General features: G+C 37.9%; 1 protein-coding gene across 18 annotated transcripts in view; it reads left to right on the top strand.

The window, feature by feature from the left end:
• Positions 1-12499, top strand: part of CASK (calcium/calmodulin dependent serine protein kinase) — a 407176-nt gene extending 394677 nt beyond the window's left edge. For all 18 annotated transcript variants that reach the window (XM_038393382.2, XM_038393424.2, XM_038393399.2 and 15 more), the window contains 3 exons: positions 1672-1874; positions 4119-4202; positions 11116-12499. In XM_038393382.2, coding sequence (XP_038249310.1) covers positions 1672-1874; positions 4119-4202; positions 11116-11292 — 464 coding nt within the window. In that variant the 3' untranslated portion in view covers positions 11293-12499. The remainder of the gene's footprint in view (positions 1-1671; positions 1875-4118; positions 4203-11115) is intronic.
• Positions 12500-15429: the final 2930 nt, after the last annotated feature.

The raw sequence follows: 15429 nt of genomic DNA, 5'->3' as shown, positions 1-15429 counted from the left end.
CCTTATGAGAGTCCAAACAGCAAAGAAAAAGCTATTTCTTCTTGTAAGCATCTTTATATGCCCTTCCCCCAGAGTTCAGACCATTGGGATGATTGCTCCTGCACTTAACGTCATGGGTGGATTGAGCAGTCAACAAAGTTTTTGTCCTACATTGGCTCATTTAGTTTTGATAGTCCTTCTTGATGGGAAGGGGAACCACTCTTCCTGCCTAGGTTCACAAGTTCAAAGCAGGCATTTTTACAATTATAAAACAAAACTTAAAGGAGTACTTGTGGCACCTTAGAGACTAACAAATTTATTTGAGCGGCACAACAAGTACTCCTTTTCTTTTTGCAAATACAGACTAACACGGCTGCTACTCTAAACCAAAACTTGCATATTTCTTAAAGCATGGGATACAGCCATTATAAGTTACATTAATGTATTTAGCAACTTATGGACATCTTTATAAGTCTAACACCTACTTTGAACAATATTGACCTATGGGTGAGCTGATCTGGTTTCCAGTTATGAATTTCAGTACTCAGTTGACACCTACAGCCTTGGCAATTGCTAGCACCTGGTTTACCAGCATCACGCTCTCCTCTCCCCACATTCCTTTGCCCAACAGCCCCTGGCAGCTGGGAGAAAGAATTGCAGTGAAAGTTCTGCACAGACCCTACAGCCCTGTGCTAGAGCAAGCTCAGTGGAGAATCTAGTTGCCAAACTCTTCACACAGGCTCAGAAGAGAGGTGTTACTGTGATTTTTTTCAGAGGCTTCTAACTTGGCCATATTTGGGTGAATTGTCATGAATACACCAAAAGACACATCCCTGACATTAGGGTGACCCCACCCCCTGCCAAATTTCATGTCCCTGTTCCAAAGCATGGAGATATGAGAGCTTCTGATCTAAATGGTTGTTAAATCAATAAATAAATAAATAAATAAATAAATAAAAATTATAAGCAATTGAAAACAGGGTTGGGCAACCTTAACTACAGCTCCGTCTATAGTACCAAAGGATACAAAGTTGAGGAAAGGGAACTAGAGGAGAGAGGAAGCGGGGGAGGATGAGAGGTGGTGAGGAAATTTGGGGAGGATGGGGCCATGGCCTTAGAGGTGGAGAATCAGAATGATGCCTTGAAGCCCAAGATCAGATTGAGACAGGAGAGGTAGGAAGGAGTGCACTGGAGACCTCTTTCAGAATTTATCACGGTTTGAGGAGGGAGTTGAAGGCAGACAAGAGTCACTGGGGGTTGAATATGCAAGTGTCTATCATGAGGGTTTGTTCACCAAGAACGAAGGAAGGCTTGGAGGATTTCAAAACTCCTTTCTCTTCCCTATGCTTGAAGCATAGTTGTGATACAAGCTCCAAAGTCAATTGAGTTACTAGTGTCTTCCACCAAACTAATCACCATTCTGTGCTAGCAATTATTCAGAAATGGGATGGGGACACACACCTTACAGAATGCCCTCTCCCTGCACCTTTGAAGTTTAAAAGAATTATTTAAAATAATAATTGATGGTTAATTTAAGCCTTGGTTCAGCAAGTGAATAAAACTTTGAAAATATGAAAAATATAATCAAGATTTAGAACAGTTTGGGCAATGGGTTGTTACATGAATTACTATTACTAGGCCAACAAAAATTAAAATTTAGATTGTGTTCTTTTGCATTCCTTGACATTTCAGACACAACCAGACCTCCCAAGAAAGATGAAGAAAATGGAAAGAATTATTACTTTGTATCGCATGACCAAATGATGCAGGATATATCCAACAATGAATATTTGGAATATGGCAGCCACGAGGATGCAATGTATGGGACAAAACTGGAAACAATACGGAAGATCCATGAACAGGGACTAATTGCAATACTTGATGTAGAACCTCAGGTACTTATTGGAAATGTATAAAAATGCAAAGCTTATCAGAGACACCTGAATTTTATTTTGTTACATTCTATTGCCAGTCATTTTTTGACCTTAGAATTTAAGACATATAACTCATCTTACATTTAATGTGAAAAGTTTTTAGTATGTGGGGCAATGGTTCCACACAGGGACTTCAGTGTATGAAATCATCATCTACTGATTATTAGGGTAAAACTAAAAAGTAGAAATGAGCTCACCATTTGGCTTGGCAAGGGACCAGTACTGCTATGAAAATCTGCTTACTGCACACTTTAATATAATAAGGGAAATTATTGTTACATTATTGTTCACTGCACTTTGCTGTCCATTGAAGCATCTGATTGTCTGTGCCAGCCAGCTGTAACATATTAATATGTTCAGCCCTAGATTTCACTTTGATAGCACACCCAGGAGGGAATTTTGTTCTGCATTGTCCTCACTGTCCCCTACTTCCCTGCTGTTATTGGGGCAGCAATCTCAGAAGTAGCATTCTCTGTCATCACTGATGCTATAGGAAGGTGTTGCCTATAGAATGGCTACAGCTGTATTTATTAATATCTGTGTGTGTTATAATAGCATCAGTGAGTAGGTAAATTCACAAACTCAAAGAATATGAATACTTTATTCACAGTGCAATTTGTGCAATGCAATTTTGATATAAAATCCTAAATGGAACTTTTAGACTAATTTCCTTTGGAACCTCCCACGTTGATACGAATTTCAGTTGATGGCCTAGAATTTATATGTTTTATTTTTAGCTGTGGTGCCTTTGAATTCATATTCAAGCAGGTTAAAGGACATGGGGAAACAAGAGACCAGTCCTGAAATAACTTTAAGGAGCCAATTAAAAATATGAGCTGCTGAGCCCAGAAGACAACAAGCCTGACAGTTATTTTCCCTGGGTCATGACCTCTCTGCATTCTTTCTCACCAGCCACTGCTTTGGTTTGCAGGGCTCATCCCTCTGTGAGCAAAATTAAATAGTCGTGACCAATATTGTCTGTTTTCTCTACACTGGCTCTTCTCTTCTTTTGTGGCGGAATTCATGAGATCACAGGTTTGGTTCTGGACAGTGCAGTTGATGGACTTTGTTTCACCTAAGTGGAGACTTTCAGATCAAAAATAAGACGTCTGACTACATTGTATAATGCAACTCACCTAATTTGTTACAGTTATGGTAGTACTTGTCCATGAGCCCAGTTCTACTTAATTACCTGTTTCTGTATTCCAGGTTCAGGCATCCTCAGTTCTGTGAGCTTCCCTGACTCATGTAACCATGTTTTTCTGTAGAAACAAAGCGTAACTGATGATATCTGAAGGTGGATTTCAAGCAGCAGAGAGGGACATAAACTCAGCTGGCTGTCCGGAATGTTTTTAAAAAAGGACCTCTTTGTACTGCTTTGAAGTGGAATATAAGTGTCTTTCACTCTACATTCTGCCCAGACAGTTGAGATCAGCTAGGTTATGTATGCTTGCTACCTACCCCAGGTTTCAGTCTGGATCAAGCCAGGTGGAGTGACTCATTTGTGGAACTACCTATGTCACTCATAAATCATTACTGTTTGAGTCAGGTTAATCATAAGCATTGTCTTTACATTTCCCTTCTGCATAGAGGTAGCTTGGAGCTTCTCTAGCAAGGCCATTGGTCTCAGTTTACGATTATTGAATTATTAGTATTTTCAGTGCCCTCACATTTTGAAAGCTTCATAGTTTTCACATCAGAACATTTTTGCTTCAGCAAAAATAAAAATAAGTTTTTATCTGTAGGTTGAGCAATATTCGCAACCATGTTTTGTTATGATATTTTAGTCAGCGTTTACTATAAAGTACAATTTACATTTTGACCCATTTACAATACCATAGCAAAAGTTTTTCTAGCTAATGCAAATTCTTCAGCCTAAATATAAACAGATTTTTAGAGTTTTCTGTAGGAAAAATATCCTGCATGTGAAATCTTGGATGCTTTCAATACCATTGCAATTTTTATGATGATGAACTTACAATTTGGGCCCCAATCTTGCAAAGACTTAGTGGAGTAAATGGGACTGTAAACTTAAGCATATCTGTAAGTCTTTCCAGGATCAGGGTCTTAATTTTTAATATTTCTCGGTTATATTTTAAAACTGATCTAGAGTCTTGTTAGTTCTTCCCTTTGTTTGTATATTTAAACTTGTATCCTGTTGATTGATTTGTTCTTCTTCTCAAGTATTTAATGTTTTTTACGTAGGCACTGAAGGTCCTGAGAACTGCAGAGTTTGCTCCTTTTGTTGTTTTTATTGCTGCACCTACGATTACGCCAGGCATTAATGAGGTAAGGCTTATTACAGGTAAATGTTTTTATCAGGAGACACAATTAAAGGGATGATTCAGTATGTGAATAAGATCAACATTTTATCTGACCAGTTGTCTTTTATAGTGGGATCAGAACACCACTGAAGTTAAGATTGAGATGATTTTACTGAATAACAGATGATTTTTCCTATGTTTAGATATAAACTTGAGCTGCAAGGATCCATGCACTGTCACTACTAGGGAAGCACTTCATAGTACTCTTAGCTCTTCACATGACAACTTTAACATCAGCTGATATATAGATCAGTACTGATCATTTGATATCCTTTTAAAATATATTGTACAGTTTTATTTCCTCCCTACCTAAAAGAATTGTTTCCAAAATCCTTGCTATGGCCATTGAGCCAACTAATTGGTCAGCTGTCCAAGAATTTCCAGTTTCTGAGTCATTCAATGTACTTCACTCTTTCCTCCCCAAGTAGAAGGAGGAAGGAAGCTGCTATTAAGTTTCATCTTTGAGAAAAGAAATCCCAAAGCTACATACCAGAAACTGGTTTATTAAATTCAAATAACATTGTGATGCTCAGGATTGTGAACAAAAATGGAATGGATACCTGCTTGCAAGAAAATGTTAAGTGTTCATGATTCAAAGAGAGTTTATGTAAGGCTTTCTCAGGATTTAGCTTAAACCAGAACAAACAAAACATTTATAACCAGTTCCTTCCTTTTTTTCACTCTAGAAAGGTGCTAATTGTATCTGAATAAGAACTTTCTCTCTGTAACAAATCCCTCTTCCATCTCTTTGATCCTGCAGGGAAGTGATAATCCTGTGTTTGTAGCAACAGTCGGCTTCCCCAGACATAATGTGTGTGATAACACAAATATAGAATTAGGACTTCACTACAGATTCTTGCAGATAAATGATGGGCCATAAAGGATAAAGATGTTCAAACACAAATACCATAAATAATTAGTAAAATGGCAAGAAAATTATGAAAAAAAAGTAAAACAAAGCCTTTTTGTTTTTCAAGTGTTACATTTCCCAAACACGGAAATGAAGATGTCTCAGAACATTCTGATTTTAGCTATGTTAAAATGATGTAGTGATCATTCCTCTGAAACATTGCTGATGTTATCATTTACTGTAAATTTATATGGACAAATATTAAAATGCTGCATCTTAGTCCCCTGTAATGGTAGATATTCTTTTGCACAGCAGATTGCATAACTGTTTAGGGCGGGGAGCTCAAGAGCGCAAGAATCGGTCCTGGATTGTTATGCAACTTTTCTGATTATTTTAGCTGGAGTTGTTGTACAACTCACTGTAAATGCACAAAAGCCCCTGAAGATCTTCAGTACTATTTTTGCCTTTTAAAAAAAAATCCATGCGTCTTTTGGCCCAAAGTTATTACAGAATTATCTGATTGCTCCAATGTGTTGTTTCAAATCTCCTACTCTGAAATACCAGTGGTACTTTTCTTTTGACCATTCAGAAGTTCATGTTGTAGAATGTGAGATGGGGGAGAACTGGGAGGGTTAATATGAGAAAGTAAATTGCTGTTTTGGGATGTACTGAGCTACAGTGTGAGCACATGCAAGATTGGGCTTTTTTTTCCTCATTGGGATGGAAGACGTAGGGGGAGTTAAACCAAAAAAGGTTTAGGGTTCAAATATTTAGTCTCATTATTATGCTCTTGTGCTGTTTATTTTTTATGGCCCAGATCCTGCAATTCGATCTGTGGGACATAAAAATTCATCCAGGTGGACTCCGTTGCAAAATCGGAGTCATGCTTTAATATTTTGGATATTTGCTAAAACTGTCACTGTCTGTGAACCACTAACACTCGCTTTAAAAAACAAGTAATAAGAGTGGACACTAATGCAATCTGGGTCCTACTTACCTGGATCTATTGTGCTGCATGAGAGGGAATGGAATATATACAGAAGCTGTGGTATGATGAGTCTCAGCAAACTGGGTTTTTGTGTGCATGCTTTATATTTCTCATTCATTTTTACTTTAAAAAAGATTCATTTGCGTAAAGAATAGCCCTTTCTCTTGACCTGTTTATCCTGCTTTGTTTCATTTTTACAAACACCTGACACAAACACATCTGTAAATGACAGTCTTTTTTCCTTATGTTTTTTCTTGAATTATCATCTTTGCCTTTCTTTTCATTTTCCTGCGTTTGTATTCATTTTACATAGCTGCCAAAATGGTGCAGAAAATTGCCTGTAAGTACCAGCTAGAACCCGATAAGATGCAATCCTGACTATTTTAATAGATTTAGAACGTAGACATCCTTGTTCCCACTCAACATTACTTTTGCCGTTAGAATAAAAGTATTAAGTAATAAAGATCTCAGACATCTGTGCTAAAGCTCATTCAAATGGAAGGATTATTCATTGGCAAAAAGAAAAAAGTTAAAAGGATAGCCTCAAAAACAAGTGAACCCAGAGACTTTTATTCCTACTCTAGGAAATGCACATTATGACTTTGTGGTTGACATGGTTCAAACAGCTTTATCCTTCAACGCACGGTTGAGCCATTTTAACCAACTGTAGAATACATGTGCAATATCTCCAATTTAGAGGGATTCCACTGTGACTGAGTAAAGACACAAAATACAGTGCCTTTCTGGGTAAATATTGCATGGTTCTGGTGATTTTATGAAGCACAAAGCCAAATGCTTGCTGTCATCAACCACAAAACATGTAATAATCCCCAGAAATGCATGACCTGAAATGTGTTACTGCCTGGTACAATTAAAAATACAAATTTTAGAGATTTCAAATGTCCTTGCAGATCTCTAGTTTTAAAATTTTAATTTAAAAACAAAAAATGATACAACCCGTCTGGTTGCCAAGCTAACCTTCACAATGTAAAGAGAAGTCTTAATGGGATGTTAGCTTTGAAGCCTGATTATGGCCACTTACATGCTAAGTGACATAAATCCTTTAATTGCTAATCACCTTACCAGAAATATTTAGCGAAAGCTGTTATCCAGTGTGGCTGTATATATATCTTGCATTCTGATATTCAGGTTTTTTTTAAAGAACATGTGCACAAATAGTACTGTAAATTTGGAATATGCAGGTCGGAGATAATTCTGTCATATATTCAAATTAGAGGTGGGCCCAAACCAAAAACCTTGAACTGGCTCCTCCTCCCCAAACTTTGAGGAAGTTTGGATCCACTTCAGAATTTTGCAGCTCAGGTCAATCTTTAATTCAATAATGTAAAAGACTTACTATTGTTCTCAAGAATGTGGGAGAAAAAGTACTCCTGGGGGAATTCTGCATCACTGCGCATGCGCAGAATTCATGTCCCCGGCAGATTTCTTTGCTTCCCTGCAGAAAAATGACTTCTGGCAGGGAAGCAAAGGGAATCTGCAAAAGCAATCATCCTCCCCTCCCCGGCAGAGCAGGCAGATTGGTTCTGGTACCTGGAGCAGCCAGTAAAGATGTAAATCACTGACAAGGCGGGCGGGGGGCTGTAGAGTCATGTGTGTGAAAGAGAGAGGCACTCTGTCCCTCTCACTTGCTATTGCAGCTTGCTTGGCTTGGAGGGGCTTCAGGGTGTTTCTGAGGAGGTAGGCATGGGACAGGCACTGTCCCATCAGGCAGAGCAGAATGTAGCAGCCTGCCTGCTTAGTGAATTGTTCCCATTCTCTTTGTGAATTCCCCCAGGAGTATAAAACAAGTGTAAATGTCTTACGGCTCCTTTACATTGCCAGAGTGGTGTAAAGGACAGTATGGCCTTATAAATGCTTATGGTGCTTTAGTGATTAGAACTGGTCTAAATTTTTGGACTGAAAATTTTCCTATCAGCTCGATAAACTGTTTCCTACTGACCTTTCTGGAGATGGTCAGTAGTCAATATAAATTGTGAGTTTGATTCCCCAGCCTTCACTTGCTCTTCAGTTGCCTATGTTGTAATACTGACCATATGGCTGCATGTGTTTGTTGACTAATAACTAGAAATAAAGGGTCAAACCTAGTGACATTACTGTTAGGCAAGGGGGGTTGGGAATTTCCTACAATGCTCCCCACTTCAATTCTCCATCCATTGTATTGTAGTTGAAATAAATTACCAAAATAATTGAAACCAGAGTGATTATATTACATTATTTTGACAAATAAAATATGCAGAATTTTATAATATTGTGCCTAGAATTTTTAATATTTTGCTGCAGAATTTTTAATTTTTTGGCACAGAATTCCCCCAGGAGTAGGTAAAAGTAACATTTTACATTTCCATGGGGGTAAGTGTAAGTAGTGTAGGTCTCCCAAAATGCAGTCTCTTTAGTTGTCTATAAAATATTACTTAGGAGCAACGATGATAGTTAAATGTTATAATCTAATAGATATTTTTGAAATACCATCTTTGTTTTTGCAAAATCTAGGGCCAGAGCCAAGTAGAAGTAAAGATTTGAGAACAACTCTTCTCATTCTTTTCCTGTCTTCTTTTTTTGAAAGGAAATACCCACATGTTTTACAGATTCCCTGCAGATTTCTATTATCTCTCCTAATTTATCATTATTAAATAGGAAGTGTAGATAAAAATTTATATCCATAAATTTACTGCATATTGCTGACACAGGCATGAAACTGACTGTGAAAACCTACATTTGTGTCCCAAGTTCTAAAACTTTTTATATTCTGACATACAGTATTAGACCAGTGGCTTCAGATGTATACTCATTTGAAATATACAGTGTCCAATACTATATATTTTTAAGAACATTAAGGTTACAGACATAAAATGTACCATGTACCTTTTAATTAGATATCTTGAAAGTGCAAAAAAAGTAGCACTTGTACAAATATAATTTTTCACTTTATAGATTAAACACAAGGGGTCAAATCCTTAGCTGATAGAAATCATAGACAGGTTTCAGAGTAGCAGCCGTGTTAGTCTGTATCCGCAAAAAGAAAAGGAGGACTTGTGGCACCTTAGAGACTAACAAATTTATTTGAGCATAAGCTTTCGTGAGCATAAATAAAATAAAATAAAATTAAAATAAAATTGTTAGTCTCTAAGGTGCCACAAGTCCTCCTTTTCTTTTGCAGAAATCATTGGAGCTCTGTTGAAGTCAGTTGAGCTATGGTAATTTATGATAGTTGAGGATTTTGCCATGGTTGCTGCTGTTTTAGATGTCCCAGTGGTGTATTTAGCACAATCTAAGGTCTCTCTTTGTCAGTAGTTGACTTGAGAATAGCATAGGACAAATCTGCACATATCATTGTTTTTCACAGAAGCCTCATGTGCTTGTTTGGATGCATAATACTCCTTAAAAGGACATTCTCTGTACACGTCTGTGTGAGGAGCACTTGGCTACATTTATGTTTGAATGTAGTTTTCAAATATGGAGAGAGTGGGTAACCTTCTGTTGACTAGTGGGGACTGTACAGTTTGAAATGCTTCAGGAAAGCAGCAGCTCCTATCAGGATCTAGAATTGTACTCAAGGAAATGGTTAGTTTCATGGTACAGGAAAGGAAAAGTGCCTCATTCCAGTTTCCTCCCACGGAATGCTGATTTTCGGATTCCCCAAAAGGTGCAGCCTCACATCTTTTTTTTTATTCAGTGCAATCCCAGATACTTGGTCGGTTGAAGAAAGGGAACCCAGTTGACCTCGTAATATGAAGACTCTGGAAATCAAATTTTGTGACCCAAATAACTTCAAGTAAAAAGACCAGTCAGTGCTGCTCTGTGCTTTATAGCACTGGAGTGCTGGGCTGCATCTCTTAGTACATAGAGAACTGAACCATTGCTAACTGAACTGGTGGGATAACACCAGGGTAGGTACTAACAATGCAGCATGACCACACTGACCATATTGTTTGGGGAGTAGTTTTGTCCCATTTCCGTATTGCACTGTGCAATTATATTTCATTTGCACTGCCTCCTGGGCACCTATTCCACAGTTCCTAGAAGCAATGGCTTGTGGGAAATTTCAGATGATCTTCTGGTATCCCTAGGGAATTGTGAGAAGAGAGTTTAAACTCCCATCATTCATTCTCACCACAGAACCGAGGCAGCAGGGGGAGGGAGAGAGAGAGTCATCCATAGCACAAGCCTCCTGCAACACTGCTCCATTTGGAAGCCCAGAATGTGAGCAGTACTGGCCTTGGAGGAGCATGGCAGGAGCACCCACAAAATATGATTCCAAAGGCTATATATGATAACCTGGCCTCAATTTAGGGCAGGTTCCCGACACAACTCCCAGAAGAGGTGGAGGTGGTAACACTGGTGCAGCTATTCTTGGTGGGCTTGAATTGCACCAGTAGAATTTAGAATTAGAATACAGATAGACCATAAGATGTTAGAAGAGAGTTGAATAATGAAAGAGAAATTAGAAATTAATAGAGTGAGAATTTCCTTAGACTGTCCACAGTAACTATTTATTAAAGTAAAAGGAAGTGAAACTCGAAGACTGATGCTGAGTAGTAATAGATATTACAGAAATTGTCCAAAAACAGCTGATACTTGAAAACTCATCCTGTCATGCTTCCAGTATCAATGTCTGGATAGATGCCAAACAGCTTGTATTTGTGAACTGGTTATGTTTTCATTCATGAACTGACGCTTTTTCCATGTTTGTACTGGTTCTTACTTTTATTTTTTGTAATCCTTATGCTTTAGCCCATGTCTGTTTAACCCTTCCCACAAATTAGATAAGTGTCCTGATGTGTTTTGAGTAACCTCCGTTGATGGATTGTGATTTTGTGTAAAGCTACAAGGGTGAAGCAAGTTACAATTTCTTCCTTGTAACATGCATGGAATTTGACATTATGTAGGGGGCATAAGTCATTCATGAATCCTTAGATTAGGTTTTATTTTTGCTGTTTCCTTCTCCGTAACCAACAAACAGAAAACTGAAAAAAAGAATCTAATTTCTCTCTCTTGCTTTCTTTTCCAATCATTGTGCAGGATGAATCTCTTCAGCGCCTGCAAAAGGAATCTGAAATCTTACAGAGAACATATGCACACTATTTTGATCTAACAATTATCAACAATGAAATTGATGAAACAATCAGACATCTGGAGGAAGCCATTGAGCTTGTTTGTACAGCATCACAGTGGGTTCCAGTCTCCTGGGTCTATTAGGCCTTTTACCAGATAACTGAAGAATTTTATCAATACTGGGAACCACCTCATACATGGAAAACCTCTTTGTTATTGACCTTGTGTCAACAGATCTTGGCCCCTAGAGACTACCTAGATGTAGTGTGACCTAAATTTATAATTATTGTCATGTCCTAATAGATAGGAGGAGAAAAAAAATTAAACACTAATTTAAAGAGACAGTATCTTTTTTTAATCAGTTCTCCTAAACTTTAATAAAAAGTATGTTTCAATATATGTATTATTCAATCCTTTGGAATGTTATATTTTTGGAAATCATAGCTTTTTATTTCAAAGGCCCCTAAAAACTGCACAAAATAGATGCTGCTTTCTATAATCTATTTTATAATAATAATAATAAATGATTCTGTTACCTTAACTTGGGGGTGGAACACTACATTCTATTTAGAGTCTGATTTTATGGATTGGGATACCTTGCTTTCCTTTATTTATTTGAAATAATTAGTCTAGTGATTACAAAACAAATTCATAAATTTTAAAGGCCTTTCTTTGCTCCTTTTTTTTTTTAGAATAGTACTTTTATGTAACATCCAGATAATGTGATACTGTCTCTTTGAAGAACTCTGTAAACCTTTTAGAGATTTGAAATTGGGTCTTGACCCTTAATGCATGTGGACAGTCGCAAGCGTTCATGCCGTTGGTGTATCTGTGTTGAAAAAAAAAACCTGTAATCTACAGCAAAATACATTCCGTTCATGGGAAAACGTACCCAAGGGAATAAAATAAAATATTATTATGACTAAGTTGTAAACCTATGCACATCCCTTGCATTTTGGGCAACTTTATAAAAAAAAATGATTTTTATTAATAATAATCATGTAGTGAAACGTGTTTGTAATTTTGTCTCAATTTAATTTGTTGTAAGGTGGGCGGGGGAAATTACTGGTTTCACCATTTCAGATCTGTGTTGTCTGAGAGTATTAACGTTTTAATTAAGTTTAAGCAAAGAAATGCTGATTTTTAATATGTATGTAATTGTTTAAAAAATGCACACATTTTAAGAGAAAATCCTGTGCAATGAAGAAACCAGTTTAGGCAATGCGATTAACTGGCTATTCCAAAAGACTCATCTACAACAGCCCTGTAAATTCCTTAAAAATGGTAACTGACTCTACAGTCTGACCAATTTTTTTTATTTTAAATATACTTCCTTTTATGTGTTCAACAATTAAATGCCTTTGGGTCCTTCATTTCATCATAGATTTCTTCAAGTAGTTCTGAAAACAGTCAGCTCACTCTTAGATTTTAAAAAACCTTTCTTGACCATACTTGAATTAATCAAAGGCTCTGATGTGAATACATGTCTATCATGGGGCTCTGCTGAGCACATAAACTTCATAAACACAGCATGACCAATTTATGAACAAGAGCAAAGCCCAAGAAAGAAAATTCAGCCATTTATTCACTTCAGAGCTCTGTGGTTTCTGTTTCCTCATCTCATTCCCCTTGGCGTGGTGGTTTACATTTCCTCTTAAAGTAGCTGAGCTAAACTGAGCATCATCACCACAATTCATGACATCATAAACTACCTGATTACAGACGACAGACATATGATGATCCAGAGTCTTTCTCCTAAGAACTCAGTTGTCTGTTTTATTGTATAACATGAATTTTAACTTGTGTGTTAACCCTTTCCTGGCCATGTTATAATTTATCCTCAAAGTTAAAATGTGATTTACCTGCAGATTGTTTCAACTGCTTGTGAACACTGCATATAATCAAGGTATGTTCTCACTGTAAAACCTTTTCTCAAGAGACTAAAAGCTTTTAAAGTATATAGGATGATACTGTCCTTCCTCCTGCCCCCTGCTGCACAGACCATGCTGATTCTGCTCCCTTTTCTCCTTGTAAAGTCCTTAGACAGCAACAGAGTATCTTAGGGTCCACCAACACTTCAGATACAGCTTGATGAGCCGGGTTGCCACATGGCTATTCTGTGAACCAGTCACAACACAGTTCCAGTCTGTAGTGTAGATGGAACCTTGATCCAAGGCTTTACTCCAGTTACAGGACCCATCTACAATATACACTAGAATTGTGTTATGTCCCAGTCACAGAATAAACATTTTGTAATTGAGTCCTTTGACTTAGTTATATTTGCAATGTTTGTATACAGGCTGTTGGAAATCTGCTAACAAAAAGGTTCTTATGGACCCTCACCTATGTAGCCCCAACAAAAGCATGACATCGATCGTTTAACAAGGGATAGCAAAAAGTGTATTGTTGGAAGTTGTTCATCTACTCTGGCCTTAGCATTTCCAGAATGTTTTAAAAATAGACTGTGACCCTGGTAGTAAGTGAAAATCCAGAAACAATTGTCTGCATTCACTAGTGCAGTACCACTGTAATTACGGTCACATTTGAGCAGACATTCTTGCAGACCAACTCTTCATATGGTGGCACGAGCCACAGCTCAGCTCAGTGCTAGGTCAGGACACTCTCAGTCTACCTATATGCCTGATAAAGCACGAAGATGAGCAGACTAAACAAAATGCAGCCAGGAAGAATTCCTGTTCTTAGAAACACAAGTCGTCTTCTGTGGTAAGTATCTATATCTCTGACTTCATTGACACCTTCTTTATCTTCAGTGTTCGTAAAGTTAAACAGGTATTTGTAGGGTAACTTGGATGCTATTTAGGCCATAATTCACCAGAAAGAAAATTGGACTAAGCAGGACATTCTGGTTCTGTCAATTTGAATTACTTGGAGATTCTTTACAACCAGCCTCCTAGAAAGAGAAGTCTACTACTTTATATATTATTAATAAGCAGTGATTTAATGTAATTGACTTGTGGGAGGGAAGAAAGTGGAGTCCCTCATTTAGGCAGTGCTATACAGTAGTCTCTGTCTCAGTAAACAGATCGTTGGATAGATTTGTTTCTTGATGCAATATGTCCAACCGAGATCAGCCTACCTTTAAGGAATTCTAGATCAGATCTAGATGCCTTTTCTGTTCCATTTATGCCACTCACATGGCAAAAAGAGCCGAAAGCTGCCAGAGCTCCCCAGCTGAGGGTTTCCCTGGCATGGGGAAGACGAACAGCTATAGAACTAGTGGTGAGGGGATGCAGCTCATTGCGTTTCAGCTGTCCCCAGCTGAAGGGTGGCCCCTGACATTATGTCTACACTGGCAGGTGCGGGGAGAGAATTGCAGCAGTGAATCTCAGAGCTTGAGTGTGCAGACTTGGACTCACACTACGACACTAAAAATAGCCAAGTAAACATTCCCGCTTCAGCTCTGAAACTCTGGGAGGCGGTGGATTCAGAGCCTGAAGATGCTAATACCTTATGTGGTTATCCTTACATAGAAAGAAATCCACCCCTTCCCCCAGTTTCAGAGCCCCAGACCTAGTGGGAATGTCTACGTGGCTATTTTTAGGGCTGTAGCATGAGCCCGAGTCTGTATACCTGGGGTCTGAGTCTCACTGCCCCATGTGTTTTTTTTTTTTTTTTTTTTTTTTGCAGAGTAGACATACCCTTAGGGGCTGTAGCCAGCCAACCTAACTTAAAGCGGACATTAGGCTACTTTAAATTATGTTAGGACTGACTCAGAAGTGGCCCTGGAATAAGAGAGTTGTACCAGTCTTTGGCTCCGATTCTTTATCATTCTTTAAGTTATTTGTGCACTGGGGCTCTTAGCATCAGATGGTTTATTAAGTAAATATGATCCTTCCAGTATGCTGCATTTTCCATCTGCCTCTTGCCTGTGGAGTTAGAAGTTGTAGGATTCTCTATTAAATGTTCTTTTAACATGTTTCCATTTCCGTCATAAAAACAGAACCCTTGTTATTTTATGTTTCAGGGTGATAAGATTATAGAATTGTAGCAGTAGCCAGTTAGGAAGTTGTGGCAACTATACACATACAGCTTTTTAATAGCAGAAGGACGTCTCCTGTTCCCTTCCCTTCTAGATTTAATCCTTGGACATTGGGTGGGTTTTTTGGTCAAGAAAGATGCATTGCCATGTTCTCTTAACTTCAGAGATCAGTAGCTTCCTGGCACATTTAGCAGTATGTTTTAACCTAGGAGATTTAAAATATTTGCTCCATTTTAATGCTTCTCAGATATGTTTCGTCATTATTAAAAATGAAAGGTGTG

Source organism: Dermochelys coriacea, chromosome 1 (assembly GCF_009764565.3).
Source record: "Dermochelys coriacea isolate rDerCor1 chromosome 1, rDerCor1.pri.v4, whole genome shotgun sequence".
Taxonomy (NCBI): domain Eukaryota; kingdom Metazoa; phylum Chordata; order Testudines; family Dermochelyidae; genus Dermochelys; species Dermochelys coriacea.
Note: the sequence above shows the minus strand (reverse complement) of the source record. Positions and strands in the feature narration are given on the sequence as shown.